This window comes from Rhinatrema bivittatum, chromosome 15 (assembly GCF_901001135.1).
Source record: "Rhinatrema bivittatum chromosome 15, aRhiBiv1.1, whole genome shotgun sequence".
NCBI lineage: Eukaryota > Metazoa > Chordata > Amphibia > Gymnophiona > Rhinatrematidae > Rhinatrema > Rhinatrema bivittatum.
Window position 1 is genome coordinate 22898060 of NC_042629.1, and position 16858 is coordinate 22914917.

General features: G+C 46.8%; 1 protein-coding gene across 1 annotated transcript in view; it reads left to right on the forward strand.

Annotated features, from left to right (window-relative positions):
* LOC115076606 (multidrug resistance-associated protein 1-like) overlaps positions 1–15709 on the forward strand; it is a 38346-nt gene extending 22637 nt beyond the window's left edge. The window contains exons 14-28 of the mRNA XM_029578226.1: positions 1–161; positions 430–616; positions 1218–1287; positions 1662–1719; positions 2095–2314; positions 2860–3014; positions 3766–3921; positions 4991–5190; positions 5605–5731; positions 6503–6604; positions 7277–7420; positions 7860–8018; positions 12185–12351; positions 13106–13300; positions 13686–15709. The exon at positions 1–161 is cut by the window's left edge and continues 7 nt beyond it. Of these exons, the coding sequence (XP_029434086.1) occupies positions 1–161; positions 430–616; positions 1218–1287; positions 1662–1719; positions 2095–2314; positions 2860–3014; positions 3766–3921; positions 4991–5190; positions 5605–5731; positions 6503–6604; positions 7277–7420; positions 7860–8018; positions 12185–12351; positions 13106–13300; positions 13686–13824 (2240 nt within the window). The 3' untranslated portion in view covers positions 13825–15709. The remainder of the gene's footprint in view (positions 162–429; positions 617–1217; positions 1288–1661; positions 1720–2094; positions 2315–2859; positions 3015–3765; positions 3922–4990; positions 5191–5604; positions 5732–6502; positions 6605–7276; positions 7421–7859; positions 8019–12184; positions 12352–13105; positions 13301–13685) is intronic.
* Positions 15710–16858: the final 1149 nt, after the last annotated feature.

Consider the following 16858-nt stretch of genomic DNA (forward strand, 5'->3'; position numbering starts at 1 on the left):
ATCTGAGTGGGGGCCAGAAGCAGCGAGTCAGCCTAGCTCGAGCTGTGTACAGTGGTGCGGACATCTACCTGCTGGATGACCCGCTGTCTGCAGTGGACGTGCACGTAGGCCGTCACCTCTTTGATCGCGTCATTGGGCCCGATGGACTTCTGAAAGGCAAGGTATGAGAAGAAAAGGTGCCGTGCTGCACCCCAGGAGGGCGGAACGGTGTCTACCTATGAAGCCCACTGGGGGTTTAGTTACAGCTGGAATCTGAACAGGTCAGCTCCTCTTTCTTCTAAGCAACCTCAAGATTGCAAGGGCTTCTGTTCCCTCTGTATTAAAATACTTTCCTCAATGGTCCTTCCACTCAGAGTTTCCAGTATGAGCTGGTGGGATCCAAAGGGATGATGTCCCTGTATCCGCCTGGCAGACTGCTTTCTGTTTCAGACCCGTGTCTTGGTGACACACAGCCTGACCGTGCTGCCCGAGGCAGATTTGATCATAGTAATGGAAGGAGGGAGAGTGGCACAGATGGGCACCTATGAGGAGCTGCTCCACCAACAGCAGAACTTCAAGGAGTTGCTTCAGACGCCCACTGATGAAAGCAAACCGGAGAATGTTGCCAGCATGGCCCGTGAGTGCTTTCTCAGGCTCCTGATTGCTGTGGAAGATTCCTTTCTTTACTGAATGAAGATCTTCTCATACATTTTCCATTTTTTGCCAACACGCTCTGATTACTTACTTTAAATTTTGCAGCATTTAAAGACAGAAAATCCTTCACCTGGTAGAGTGTTGCCCAAATTTTGTCAGATATTACAGAAATTACATTTATTCCTTATTTACCCATTTCTTTCTTTGAACTGTCAAACTAATTTATTCCATTCATGCCTCTCCCGCTTGACAAGAATTTAGTTTTGATGCCTTTGGAATACATTAGCACTTACATTAGCACTTACTGTGGCAAGCTTCCTGGCTTCAGTGGCCTTTTTGGCAAGCCGTAGCACAGAAAGAAGCCGGGACCCCTGGCACATTAGCAGCGCTGCTCCCCATGTCACACGGAGTGGCATTGTGTTAACGTCCGGATCATGCATAGAGCAGGATGAGAATATGCACTGGACTGAAAAGGGTCACCTGCACCCTCCCTTTCTGTTATTATTTAGCACCTCCTATTAAACTTTTCAGGATAAAAAAGTAGAGACACTAAAGTATGTTTTGTGTTTTTGTCTTTGTTCTAGCAAGCACTGTAAAAGAAGTCAACAAAATGAAAAGCAGTGTTACAGAAAAGAAAGACATGTTGGTATACAGGCAAGTACCAGAAACTATTCACGTTTCCAGAACCGCCATGGGCTCGGTAATCCCAGATCCTCTTTAGATGCTGTAAAGTGACGGGTGGTACGTGTGGGTGGGGTGCAAGCGGCTCCACTGTGAGCTTTCTCCTCTGTGCTTTTAGCCTTGTCTCCAGCAGTCGGGGGCCCAACGTTTGCCCTAAGAGCATTGCGGGTTCCGATGTGCAAATTCCCATGCACAGAGCTGCCGTACATCTCTGCCTGGCATGGCTTAAGCTCAGATATGAGCCCAGGTGTAGCTTTTGTAGGACAAGTTGTGATGCAAGCTTCTATGATGATTTACAGTGCACACAGTTTCAACAGGTTTCTAAAAAGACAAAAATATCTTTTCAGCGCATCTAATCAGAGAAAAATGCCACTATTGAAGAAAGAAAAAACAGCTACTGGGAATGTAAGCATCCTTAATCTGTTTATTGGAAATTTGTGCAGGAGTAATCGCTCTTTTTACCATAGCATACCTCGTGCTCTGTTAACTTCTTTATTTTCCGATATTCACAGCCCCAACATTTCAAACTGAGCTTAAGAGACTGATTTGCTTTCCAGCAGAATGCTGTCTTTCTGTTAAGATAGTGTCATTTTCAGAAAGAACAGGTTTAGGGCACGTAGACAGAAAGCAAGATAAGCAACACAACCGTTTCATGGCAAAATCCAGGGACTGTTTCCAAAAGTTCGACATTAACATGCAGCTGTTCTGTAGAAATCTCTGAATTGCCTCTTTTGGGTACTTTGTTTAACAATAATTTTTTGTTTTTCCTCTTGCATGCAGCTGAAAACATCTGTTGTCATGAAATATTTGCAGGCCTTTGGTTGGTTCTGGGTGGGTCTGACCGTAGTTGTCTACACAGGTCAGAATGCAGTAGCCATAGGGCAAACTTTGTGGCTGAGCACGTGGACGACAGAGGCAAAGCAAGCGAAAGATGCCATGGACTGGCAGAGTGTAAGAAGCTATAGGCTTGAAGTCTATGGGCTTTTGGGGCTTGTGCAAGGTAAGAAAATACTTCTGCTTTGTTTTTTACTGAGGGACCCGTGGGTGCACATCGATTCCTAGGTCACCCCTACGTTACTTGTATTCCAGGGTATCTTTTTGCATGGTCCACTTTGAGGGACAGGATCTTTCCATAACGTGATGGGTCCATCGGCTGGCCTGGTAGGAAACGAATGCTGGGAAGAAAAACGACAGATTGGTGGATGTGGGATATAAATTGTAGATGGGAAGGAAGGGCAGAATCTGCCTCTTCTTGGCACTAAATCTACCACCGGTGAAGAGGAGAGGGTTATGTGACGGCGCCATGAAGTCTCGATCTTTGCTTAGCTTTTCCATAGTCGCCTGCATTGTCCTTGTGTGTCTGCTGATCTTCTCATGCTCCAAACCTAGTTCAGAGAGTCTTGCCTGGCCTGCTTTAATTCTGTGCTTTCCTAGCTGGGTAGCACATCCTGACCTCCCCTGCCCTGAGCTATACAGATTGAAGGCAGAGCAGCCCTGTCGCTGGTATAAAGATGCCATCATGCTCCCTCATCTCACCTTCCATAGGTCTGCTGGTGTGCTACGGCGCATACGTCATCACCAGAGGCACGATCTGCGCCTCGCGCACTCTCCATCACCAGATGTTAGACAGCGTCTTGCACCTGCCTCTCCTTTTCTTCGAAACAACACCGATGGGGCAGGTCCTTAATCGATTCACCAAGGTAAAAAAAAAAACAAACCATATATATATATATAAATACTGAACAGCTAGTTAAAGGCTGGAGATCTCCCAAAGGCTGCAACTGTGGAGAACCTGAACTATAGGACATTTTTTAATACATCACAAGTCTAGACAGCTCATTAGAAATAAAACTGCAGCACAGGCACCATTGGAATATTATTTCACACCTTACCACATGAAAGCTCAAAGTGTGTTACAACTATTTAAAAACATTAGTAAAACTGAAATAAAGGTAACCGAACTAGATGAAATTAAGGGTCCCAGGAAATGAGGAGGGGGATCTGTGATCAAATCAGATCTCTGCCGGTTCTAAGAACCCAGCAAGCAGGTAAATGAGACATACGCATTCCATGGGAAATGGTTTAACCTGCCCTGTTATCTTCTGTCCTAAGAGGAATAGAAAATCCCCAGTGAGATCCCACGCATGCACATACTGGGATCTGATTGGTTCATGCCAGGTGTGTTTGGGTGATGTCATTTGTGACATCACAGCTCAGTAGGGGCCACTTAAACCCACCATGCGTGAATTAGTTTTTCTGTCTCCTTGTTCTGTCTGTCCGAGTGAGGATCTTAGACAGAGCATCTCTAAATGTAAGAATATTTAAGCAAACTTCTCTTTTAATAGAAGGCGTTTTTTTCCATATAACATTTTCCTGGTACACCTTAGCCATGGACCCAGGTTAGCAGGAACTACCGTAAGTTCAGTTTGTGTTTGTGTGTGACCCTTCCAGGATATTTATGTGATTGACGAGCGCTTCCATTATTACCTCCGCACCTGGTTGAACTGCATGCTGGATGTCGCAGGGACAGTCTTGGTCATTGTGTTTGCCACACCGCTCTTTGGGCTTGCCATTGTCCCCCTGGGGCTCCTGTATTTCACCATTCAAGTAAGTGATTAAATAGAGCCTTGTCTGTTCACTTTTCCAATGCCCAGAATGACTGAAGAGCCCTTTGGAGCGATGATGGAGTAAAATGCAGACTCGCGCACTGGTGGAATTATTTCTGTAAAACAGAAGTATTTTGGTACCACTCATTCACTTCATATTATCAACAAGGCTTGGAGAAATTTCCAGTGACAAAACCACGCTACACATTAACAATGTACATGGTTTGGTACTAAATACGTATATATATATATATCTATAGACAGAGAAAGAGAGTCATTTTGTTTGACTGTAGTATAGTCTAAGTGTAGGAACTGATGCTCACTTAGGGCTAGATTTAAAAAACATACAAGCGTGCATCCATGTGCACGTGCTACCCAGCGCGCACACAAGGACGAGCAATTTTATAACATGCGTGCGCCGATGCGCACATGTTATAAAATCAGGGGCGGCGCGTGCAAAGGGGGGGGTGTCGATTTTGGCAACATTCTCGCAGTGACGCATCAGGGCCTTCCTCAGTTCCTTCCCAGTCCACTCCAATATAGGGCGGACTGGGAGGGAACATTCCTACCCCCTACCCTAATCTCCCTTCCCCCTTCCCTTCTCCTCCCTACCCTGTAAAACCCATGTCAAATTTGTTTACCTTTTATTTTGCAAGTTACTTCAGGGCCCGACCTGAAGTAATTTGCGTGCGCTGGCAGCCACGCAAGGCTCCGGGACAGCGAGGAATGGTGTTGTCCCGCCCCCCGGCCTGCCCCTTCACAGAGGCCTGGCCCTTGTGCGTGTAACAGGGATTACGTTTGCAGCCGGGCCTCTTCTAAAATGCGCGCAGCGCACGCAAGGCCTGGCCATGCGCGTAACCCCCGTTTTTTACGCGGGGGGAGTATTTAAAATCCAGCCTTTAGATTGTTCTTTGTTCCTATGATCCCTTGAGCCTTGGGTTTTTTGTTATTGAAAAGAATGTAATGGGCCTATAGAGGACTATTCTTCAGTTTTTCTAAACTCTGTTATCCATGGCCAAAAATCTATGGGGAGTCCAAAGCGTGACCCGATTTTCCTCTTGTGTCTTTAGAGATATTATATTGCCAGTTCCCGACAAATCCGCCGATTGGATGGAGCATCCCGGTCTCCTGTTATTTCACATTTCAGCGAATCCCTATTGGGAGCATCAACAATCCGGGCATACAGCCACCAAGAGAGGTTCATCAATCAGAACAGAGATGTGATGAATGAGAACTTGGTCTGCTACTACAACAATGTCATTTCAAACAGGTACGAGGTGACAGCAAAGAACAGGCAAAGGGTATAAAATGAAACTCTAACCCACAGGGACCAATGGGTGCTGGAGTTGATAGCCCTCTTTGGCTCAGGATGAGATTGGAGCTGCAGCTGGATCGATGGAGGTGCAAAACCTTTGTATGGCACTCTACTCTGGTGCATAATTTTTTGCACATTCTAAATGCCACAGAATGGAAACACTAGCAAGAAAGAGATGATATTGATGCCCTGTGTGGTTTTGAATTTCATGCTCCCTGCAGCTCTGGTGGTTTCCCATAGGTATCTGGTGCAGGTTAGTGCACATGCCTGTGACGTATAAAAGCTCTCCAAGAAGGGGACTGCCTGGGGTTCACAGCTGATCCTCGCGTGCACAGCTTGGTGACTTCTGGTCTGTCCTTCTCACTGTAGGTGGCTGGCGATCAGGCTGGAGCTTCTGGGCAGTTTAATGGTTTTCTTCGCTGCCCTTTTTGCCGTCTTGGCCAGAGACAGGATGGAGGGTAGAACAGTAGGTTTATCCATCACATATGCCCTAAATGTAAGTACAAAATCTGCATCAAATCTAAATTAGAAAATCAAAACTGTGGAGTCTTACAGTAATGCCATTCTGTGGATAGTATTAGTGCAGGATTCTTCTTCTGGGAAGAAGGGAGGTGCAGCTTTCTATAGTTTAAGGGTCCTTCACTTTGGTAAAAAAAAGCCCTTTTTGCTTTTAGGATTCATTTTGTATCCCCACATGCAGTGTCCAGGCCCATGTGTTTCATTCATCTTTAGTGACATGCCCCTCATCCAAGGATTGGGTGTCTTTTATCCCCAGCTCTTGCGCTACTGCATGCAGTGACATCACATCTGATGCAGCACTTTGGCGTGTTACATAAAATTCCCTGGGTCGCCTTGGATGCAATGATCTGTTGCATCAAGTCCAGAAGTGAAGTTAAGGTCCCAGCAGCCCGTGTAGGAGCTGGAGGATTTTCCCCGACTCTGATGCTGCCATCTTGAATATTAGTCACTTGCTAGCATGGAAAAAATGCTATGACCCTTTGGTGAAATCAGTCACGCGGACCGTTGCAGTCTTGATTATATGCTGATCTAACCTACATTGACAGATGTAGAAATTACAATCTCCACTCTGTCTCAGAGTGCATCCGATTGGCCGAATGAGGCTTTAAGTAACCTGAAGTCTGCTGAATCGGCCACAAGCAGGGTTTCTTTGTTTTAAAATTTATTCTCTATCTAAATGCTTACACTTTTTACATCACCCAAGTGGCATGAAATCTGTTGTAAATGAGGGAAAAAATGTTTTTTTCAGATCACTCAAACTCTGAATTTCTGGGTCCGTAAAGCTTGTGAAATAGAAACAAATGGCGTTGCCATCGAAAGAGTGTGCGAGTACGCAGAACTGGAGAAAGAGGTGAGCTTTGGGAAGTACTGGGAATTGAGGCCTGCTGCAAAGCAGCTTGTAACTACGGTGCCAGTGTATTGTGCTTAAGCTCCAGTAACTTGTAGGAATTTAGCCTGACCTGGCACTGGCCTTCTAGAATAGAGAGCTTCAGGATCCACAATGCTCCTAAAACAACTGGATTCCTGGCAGGCTGTGATACTTGTGCTGCTCCAATGAAAAACATTATCCACCGATGTTCATGCAGGAGCTTGAGACCTCATAAGTCTCCTTTATTTTTTTTTTAACGTGCCATTAATGTCAAGTGGAAAAATGACTATCAGTTAATACTTAAAAATCCCTCAAAGATAAGGTGTCCTCTTAGCACTGTGATAATTATTGTCACTTACAGAGCCAGAAGTATGCAGTCAGCAAAGCAAGCAGGAAATGTAAGGACCCTTCTAAATCCAGCAAAAATGTCCTAGTGTTGAGTACCTTAAGAGCATCCTTGTACGTGTGCAATAGTGTTGCTGTGTTCAATATAACAGTATCCAGACATTTTGCAAGTTTCTTTGCTCATCCTAGAGAAAACAAAGGATTTCTGATGTCATCTTGTATTTTTGCAATTAAACTTTCTGTATGTGTACAGGGCTGGTCTTGTGACTTTGTAAATGCAGGATGCTAAAACTGTGAGGATAATTTTAGGCTCCCTGGATAACCTCTAGAAGACCACCAGCCGAATGGCCGGACGAAGGAATGATTGAGTTCACCAAGTATGAGGCTCGTTACAGGAAAGACCTGGGCTTGGCTGTTCGGGATGTGACTTTCCAGATCGGCAGTAAAGAGAAGGTACCATGCTAGCAAGGCTGAAATATTTAGCAAGAATGTATGCTTTGCTGCCCATTCCGTACTCAGCATCTGTTTTGTGGTAGGCAGTGGGAGCGCTGAGGTTTTCTCCATCCTCCATAGAGTAAGGATGGATAGCAGTGTCTTGAATCCCTCCCCCTGCAGGGCATATAATGGTTGTGCAACAGCAAGACCCATAAACCTATTGACCTCCAAAGTGTATTTTGACAAACTACGATCACAATCCAAGACTGCCCCTTTATTTTGAAGCATGAGGATTTTCCTTTATATTTTTATTCCAGGTTGGGAGGGGGTGAATTTAAAACAAATTTCTATCGGCCTTCCATGTAGAGTTGACCCAAAAGTGAAACCTCCATCATAGAGCAAATAACACCTGCCATTGTAAGAATGACCGTTTCATTAAGCACTGATCTCTCCATAGGTTGGAATTGTAGGAAGAACTGGAGCAGGGAAATCAACGCTCACCAATTGCTTGTTTAGAATTTTAGAGCCAAGTGCTGGCAAAATCACCATCGATGGCATTGACATAGCAACGATTGGACTGCACGACCTTCGCAGTAAACTTAACATCATTCCTCAGGTAAGACATCATCCAACCAGAGTGGTAAGGTTGAGGTGTATCTGTGCAAATCTTTATAGAACTCCAAGCAGCTACTGCACAGATACATCTAAAGCAAGAAAGGAAAATTGGTTCTTACCTGCTAATTTTCATTCCAAAAGTACCACGGATCAGTCCAGACAAGTGGGTTTATGCATCCCTACCAGCAGATGGAGGCAGAGAACAAAAACTCCACTCCAGCTACATGGGAAGCTGCTACACTTGCCAGATGTTTCTCTGTCCAAACAAAATGTTCTTGCGCTGCCACCGCTACTAGACGATTCTTCGTTCTGCTCTAACGGTTGATATACACCACTGTCGTTGCATTGTCCAAGAACACTCGCACTGACTTGCCCTGAATGAGCGGGAGAAACACCAGTAAGGCTTCGCACACTGCCCTGGTTTCCAGGCGATCGATGGACCAGGTCGCCTCCTTTGAAGACTACTGTCCCGGGCCGATTTTCCTTGACCCGTCGCCCCCCAACCAGAGAGGCTGACATCCATAGTCATCACCCAGTCGGGCACATCCTGATCCATCCCTTTTTTGAGATTGTGCTGAGACAACCACCACGAGAGATTGGAACTGGCATCCTCTGGCAATGGCAAAGGAAGCTGAAATTCCTCCAAAAGTGGATTCCAACAGGATAACAGCACTCTCTGTGGCAGGCACATTGAGCAAAGGCCCATGGAACTAACTCCAGCGTAGACGCCATGGAACCCAGGACCTGTAAATAATCCCAGACCCTAGGAACCGACAGACGCATCAGCCGAAGGACCTGACTCTGCAACTTGACTACCTGCTCTATAGTCAGAAACATCTTCCCCATCTGGGAATCGAAGCGTGCACTCAAGATATTCCAACGAGAGGTTCGACTTTAAATGGCCTTTTGCCAGATTCGTCACCCAGCCCAATCAATCCAGGAGCTGCTGGGACCCGCTGGACTGAGTGACTCCATTTCTGACTTCGCCCATACTAATCAATTGACCAGGTACTGGAGCACCAGGATACTTTCCTTCCTGGGTGCCGCCGCTACTCCCACCATCACCTTTGTGAACATGCACGGCACAGCTGCCAACCCAAAGGGAAGGGCTCGACATTGGAAATGCTCCACCCAGGAGCCTGAACCTCAAGAACCGTTGGCACTCGGCCCGAATGGGGATATGGAGATAAGCTTCCAGTTAGTCCAGTGATGACAGAAACTCCACTTTGCGCACCTCTGCTAACACTGAACGCAACGTCTCCATCTGAAACCGCAGCACCTGGAGGGCAGCATTGACCTTCTGCGAGAATTGGCCGAAAAGTTCCCTACTTTTTGGGCAGCACAATGTACAGGGAGTATCGACCCTGACTCTCTCCAGAGGGGGCACTGGAACAATGGCGCGCAGGAACTATAGCCGTTGTAACATCTCCTGCACCTCCTCTCGCATGGCCCAGGAGACGCAGCGGGAGGTTACAACAGCGTCCCTGAGTGGATGAGAAAATTCCAAGGCATAGCCGTCTCTCACCACCTCTAGGACCCACTGGTCTGACGTGATCTTGGTCCACTCCTCTTAAAATAGGGACAGCCTTCCTCCAATAGCCTCTGGAGAGGAGCAGACCAGCGCACCTTCAATGACCAATCAAACTTATGCCTCCCCCTTGGGGCCTACCTTCCCTCGGAGGCCTGTGTTTGGGCTCGAAAAGACTGCTGCCTGCCCGATCTCTGCTTTTTGCATCACTGGCACCGGGCTCCTGCTAGCGTTAAACTGCCTCCCTTCTCGGAATCAAGCTCATGGAGAAAAACAAATTCTTGGGGGTTTTCTTGTCCCCCACTTGCTTCATGAGCTGCTGCAAATCCTCTCCAAATAGCAGCTTTCCCTTGAAGGGGAGGTTAGACAGCTGCACATCCTTCAACCAATTTCGTAGCCATAGGAGTCTTCTTGCAGCTACCGCTATCTACTGGCAGAAGTCTGGATCATGTCGTACAGAGCATCAGCCACAGAGTCCCATCTCCAAGCGGGTTGCCTGCGCTGCCTCAGCCTCAGTCCGGTACCGCTTGTGTGCCTTCTGCACCCAACACACACACTGCATCTAATTTCCACCACCGGGACCCGAAGACTACAAGCCAAACCTCAAACCGTCTTTGAGCAGGATCTCCAGATTCCGAGCCTGGACATCTTTTAGAGCTGCCGCTCCGGCTATCGAAATGGATGTTTTCTCCAGGACTTCAAGATCTGCTCCGGCCAGGGGTATAGCTTCGCCACAGCTCTCACTACCTCCAGGCCCGCCTCAGGAGATTCCCCTCCCAATCTACCAGCATCTTCACTGTCGTCTGCAACGGAAAGGCCTTAGGGGTTCTTCTTAATCCTTCCAGGACCGGGTCAACCCTTCATTATCAGAGTCCTCCCAGGTTTGTTCCAGCAAGGGATATAGCTTAGCTATAGCTCTGGCTGCCTTCAGGCCCGCTTCCGGAGACTCCCACTCCCGATCCACTAACATCTTCACCTTCTTGGGTAAAGGAAAACCGCCTTAGGAAGCCCCACGCAGTCCCTCTAGGACCGGGTTCACCCCTTAATCCCCAAATCTTCCAACACCTGGGGAACCAGCAGACCTAACTCCTCCCTGTGGAACAACTGAAATAGCTAAAGGCAGTCACCTTCAGCAGTCGGGACTTCATCGAAAAGGATCCAGTAAATCGCTGACAGGGATCTTGTCCGTCACCACCGCAGTATCCTGCTGATCGGGCCCATCCGACTCGTCTGACATGTTCCCATCCTGAGGCGCGGATTGTCCCAGCCCAAGGAGACATAGGATCCCCTCCAGAGCCCCCCTGCTCCCCCCCCCCGAGGCTTTTTAGTCACAAGGGTTTTCCTGGGAAGCGACCGCCTGGATCCTGTCTCCTTCTCAGTCAAACAGACCTTGTGAAGAAGCAGGACAAGATCCGCTGACAACTGCACCGAATCCGAAGAGGAGAGATCCCGCCCATCATCCCCCTGACCCCCGTCCCTTCCCTTTCACCAGCAGGGCTTAAATCAATGGGCAAAAGCAGGGGAGGGGAGCCTCAAGGCTCTGAAGCAGCCTTTTAAATCCTGCCATGTGCTCTCAAAATGGCCACCAGGGCCTGCAGCAAGGCCCGGCTGACCTCTTGTTCCAACTACCCCCAATGGGTCCACAGAGGTCCCAGCCCCCTTTTGAGGCACCCTTCGCACACAACGCGGTTGTACAGAGTCGAACTCCTCTCATACCGCAGCCGCAGCAACTTTTCCATCACTAAGCGGGCATCGGCCTGAACCTTGGTCGGGCCTAAAAATAACCCCTGCTGGTGAACAAACCCCGCCGGTGGTGCATCCCCGATGCGAAGCAAGCCCCCGGCCTGGCGATTGGGAGAACATAAGAAAATGCCATACTGGGTCAGACCAAGGGGCCATCAAGCCCAGCATCCTGCTTCCAACAGTGGCCAATCCAGGCCACAAGAACCTGGTAAGTACCCAAAAACATTTTGCCCTCGCTCACCCGGCCCTGACTCCTGCCAGCTCAGCTGATCAGCACCTGCGCTGCTCCCTTCACAGCGCTGTCGTCTTAACCCGTAAACAAGGAAAGCAGAAAGAAAAGGGCTACTTCCCTGCTTCTGGATGCAGAGGGAGCAGACTCTGGGGGTGAGGGAACCAGTACCCCTGGCTTTCACCTCCCCTGAACGATAAAGGCTGAGTTAGCTCAGGGGTCACCAAACCCCCTTCCCCCAGGGAGCCTTCCAGCCTTCCTTTTTTTTTTTTTTTTTTTTTTTAATCAGACTGCAGGTTTGCACCTCAGCCATCTGCTGGAGACAGAGAAATACTGAGGGACTGCAGGTGGCAGTCTCGGTTATGCAGCAGTGCCTCTAAGTTTTTGTTCTCTCCTCCATCTGCTGGTAGGGATGCATAAACCCACTTGTCTGGACTGATCCAGGGTAGGAACAGGAATAACAAATTGTTCCAGGTCTTCAGAATGACTAGATGTTTCTTTCCCTCAGTCCATAAGATGCTGAGCCAGTGATGTGCATTTTTTTTTACTATGTTACATGCATGCTCTGTACCATCACTGCCATGACACTGTTACCTGGGAACTGGGTGGTTTTACTTCTGCAGCCTTAGTGCAAAATTGCACTTTTCTTCCTCTTTTTGTTCTTCAGGACCCTGTATTATTTTCGGGAACACTTCAAATGAACTTAGACCCTCTGGAGAAGCATTCAGACCTTGAGCTGTGGGAGGCTCTGGAGATGTGCCATTTAAAAAGCTTCGTGCAGACGCTGCCACTCAAGCTCCACCATGAGATCGCGGAGGGAGGAGAGAACCTCAGGTACAGACTGAAATGCTGGAATAATGTGGGGCGCTGCTTCTATTCGTTTCAGTAAATTTTCAGCTAGCAGATTCTAAACACAGTAGCGAGATTGTAAGAGAAGATCCAACCCTGCACTCTGAGAGCTGCTGCATCTGCCTGATTCAGGCCCTCCTCCCATATGCACTGTATCGAACTGTCACCGCCTCCCTTTCCAGCTCCAAGTGATAGTCCATAGCTGAGCCATCAGATGGCTGCATGCGGTGTCCCAGTAGAGGATAAGGGCAGTGAAGCCTGTGAACGAGGGGAATTTTACGAATAAAAATACTTTAAAAACAATTTCAATGGTTTACGTTTGTTTTGAAGCTGTTGATGCACATCGCCAGGAGTTTTTCTACTGTGAATTATTGTCCATAGATCTTGTAGCTGAGTGCCTGAAAGAAGCATTTCATGTTGTTAATTTAATAATTAATGCACATGTTTTAGATACTAGAAAAACCAAGCATCTTACATAGTAGTAAGAAAGCTGGTCCCTCCTGCCACCTTCCCCAGTATCTGCCCAGCTCCGCCCATGCTAATACAGTGTAGAATATATGCTGTGATGGGAATGTGTTAATGTATTTCCTCGGGCCTCTGTCGGCCTCAGAGAGCCCACCGTTCCTTTCTTTACTACAGGAATAGCGGAATGCAATTTTTTGTAATATCGGGTTCCATCTTTGTGTACAACTATTATGGATTAATGTGAAAAACAAAACCTTTTGCTTTCTTTTGACAGCGTTGGACAGAGGCAGCTTGTGTGTCTAGCGCGTGCTTTACTACGGAAGACAAAAATTCTGGTCTTGGACGAGGCCACAGCCTCTATTGACATGGAGACAGATAACCTGGTGCAGTCCACAATCCGCAAAGAGTTCCTGGATTGCACTGTATTAACCATAGCTCACCGGCTGCATACGGTCATGGATTCTGAAAGGTAGGATTCAGCATTCATTTGAGAAAGAAACTAGAAAGTCTGCTTAAACCTGTCAGCTCAGCCAGTAATGTTGCCTGGAAATGGGGGATGGAGCAGGTGATCTCTCAAGGTCACGTTCCCATGAACTAGAAATGGATTACAATTCACACTCGTGTCCCTGAACCTCTCCCTTTTGAGTGCCATCACTGCTCACCCAACTCATGTCGCAGGCATTAAGATGAAAAGACAATGTTGCCATAATCTGTGATTGCAGAAACTAAAGGCAATTTCCTATTTCTCCAAATTGTTCTTTTAAGAAAGCTGATAAGAATGATTTCTGGTTAATATGTGAAAGTTCCCAGGAGCGTTTTGCCCACACTAAAGCCTCTTCCTTCTGTTCTCTTAGGGTGATGGTGCTGGATTCAGGCAGAACAGTGGAATTTGATACCCCGTCTGCTTTAATACAGAAGAAGGGGATTTTTTCAAAAATGGTATCTGAAGCTGGGATAAGACAAGAGACAGAGACAGCAGCTGCTGGCTTCTGAAAATTAAAAAGGCCACAGGCTGAGGAGATGCGATTTCAGGTTTAGGGGCCAGGAAGGGGACAGAGTGAACCACAGCAGGACTTGTTAACTTCCAAAATCGTGCTTTAAAAAGCTGTTTACACAGAACCCCTCCCCCCAGAGGTAAATGACTGGTCCTGTTAAGGTTGGATTAGTAGTGTGACTTCTAAGCTCCTGGGACACTATTTCCATTCCCAGGAGCCCAGCGTGCTCATGAGTTTTCCCCCTTTTGTGTCTATAGGGAAAACTGTTTCTTACATGTGACCGGAGCACTAGAGATTTTTGACTCCTAAAAATGAATGTACCCAAGCACTGAACTCTTAGAAATGCAGGATTATGTATTTTTTTTAAGGTTTAGCACTGATTGTTTTAAATGTGTTGAATCATATGGCTTATGTGAAAATAATTCTTTATAAGGTGGTGTAATGTTACTTTTTAAAATGGTAAAATCCCCTTTCACCCAGGCTAATTGTGTAGTTGATGTAACCTCATGTAACAAAGTAGTAGAAGCACTACAGGGAGGGAGCTTATTATGGGTATCCTTAAAATAATGGCACCCTTGGGGGACTTGACTGAATGAAGTACAGCCACATGCCTCCAAGGGCTGTGATTATTTCAAAGTAATAGCAGGGAGGGAGGGGAGGAGAGAACACATATCAAGCACAGGAAATAAAGATAAATAAATAAACAAAAATCCATGTATGCACTTTCCATGGTGCTAGTCCCTAGTTAGGATCAGGGCTTTGCACTTCAGCAGTGCGAGGGAGAGTGTTAACTCTGGCCACCGGCACTGATCAAGCTGGACTATAAGGATGCAGGATCCGTCTTTAACTCTACCTCCATGCTAAACAACTTCTCAGGTTGTCAAATAAAGGCTGAACAGCAATTCTACCGCTCCAAGGGACAGGGATCTTTTTATATATCTAGCTGAGATATGCTACACATGGCATTAGTCCTAGGTACTTTTTAACTAGTAAATGCTCAGTGTAACTTTAAAAGTTAGTGGCCTGCTCTAGTTTGGCAGTGCATGGTCTTATCTGATCTTTTACTCTGATACAAGACTGAAATAGTTTTCAGTACAGAAGCAATAAAGCAAGCCACGATCACAGGATCCCATAAACGATGGTAGCGGATGCTTTAGTTTTATGTTAAAAAGCAGGGCCAGACTGTACATTCAGCACCGATCTGCCCTTTTCAGTTTGGAAGGTTTGATTTCCAGTTAAGAAAGGGGCACAAAACATCCCAAATGTTTTCCTTTTAAAAATATATATTATTAACTTCCACAGCAATAAAAAATACTTCAAAATCTATCAAAGAAATGGGTTTGTTTGTTTTTTTGTGAGGAATACAAAGCTTTCATTAACACAAGTCCACTGCTATCCTTGTGCAAAAGAAGGTTCTCACCTCAGGGATTTTGCACGGTTGCGCCAGCTTTTGTGTATTTAATAAAGTCTGAAGCTCCATCGCCTCGTTATGCAAATTAAACAATCATGTGAAGTTAAGGCAAGCAAACTCAGGCCACCGAGGATCCCGGTGCTTAGGAGCCCCTTCGCTGACCGCAGGGCTGAAAGCAGGAGGCACCCAGAACCGCTTCCGGCCTTCAGCCCTGCAGCCCCCGCTGTTGAAAGGAGGAAAGGGGTCTCCGAAGGGCTAAGCAAGGCCTGGTTTACCAAGGCCTTCTCTGCAGGAGGAGCTTAGTAAATCAAGCCTCCAGTCTTGTTTGTTCATTTCTGGTGCAAGGTACCCCTAACATGTCGCTCTTCCAGTTTATTACTGGGTGACTGGTTGGACAGCGATAACTTAAACATATCACAGTAACAATGTAAATAATAAATAACTTAAATATATCACAGTAACAATGTAAATAATAAATAACTTAAACATATCACAGTAACAATGTAAATAATAAATAACTTAAACATATCATAGTAACAATGTAAATAATAAAGTTCCTGCTGCCCATTCCGAAATGTCACCCCTTTTTCTTCATTTCCATCCACTAGGGAGCTGCAGTGATTATCCCATAGCCTCTTGAACTCCATTACTGTTCTTGTCTTCTGGGAGGGCACTGCAGGCATCCACCACCCTATCTGTGAAGAAATATTTCCTGATGTTGGTTCTGATTTCAAAGGGGTACGCACGTAAGATACACGCGTAACCCCTGAAAAGCTGCCCCTTCTACCCCCTGCGCGCGCCGAGTCTATATTGCATAGGCATGGCGGCGCGCGCAAGTCCTGGGGCGGTGTGTCGGGGGGCGTGGACGCAGCCCCTGGACCGGAACTTTTGAAATAAAGGTGGGGGGGAATTAGTTAGGGCTGGGGGGGCGGGTTAGTTAGGGGAAGGAAAGGGAAGGTGGGGGGTGCCGGAACAGAGGCAGCCTGCGCGACTCGGCGCGCAGGCTGCCAATTTTGCACAGCCTTGCGTGCGCCAACCCTGGATTTTAAAAGATACACGCGTATCTTTTAAAGTCTGGTGTACTTTCGTTTGCGCCAGTTGTGCGTACTTTTTTAAAATCTGCCCCATTATGAACCCACTCCAAGGGCTCATAATGGGGCAGATTCCCAAATATATTTGGGAATCATTAATACCTTTCAGATATCTGCCCAGAACCTCCTCTCCTCCAGGGTATACAGATTCAGATCCTTCAACCTCTCCTCCTAGGTCTTCTACTACAGAGCCCACCCCCTGTTGGTCACTGTTTCTGGACCACTTCCATCCTGTCTCTGGCTTTGGTGAGATACGGGCTCCAGCCCTGAACACAGTACTCCAGCTGAGGCCTCACTAAGCACCTGGACACCTCCTTTTTCCTGCTCTATGCAGCCCAGTATCCCTCTGGCTTTAGCTGCTGCTTCACCACCTTCAGCCCAAGATCCCTCTCCTGATCTGTGCACATTAATAAGTGTTGGAATCAAGGTTTTCTTCCCTCCTTTTCTTCATTTTGAACCTTAAATATTCATTTGGATGAACAGAACAAAATTATAAAAAAAATAAAGTTGACAAAATACACCATCACTTT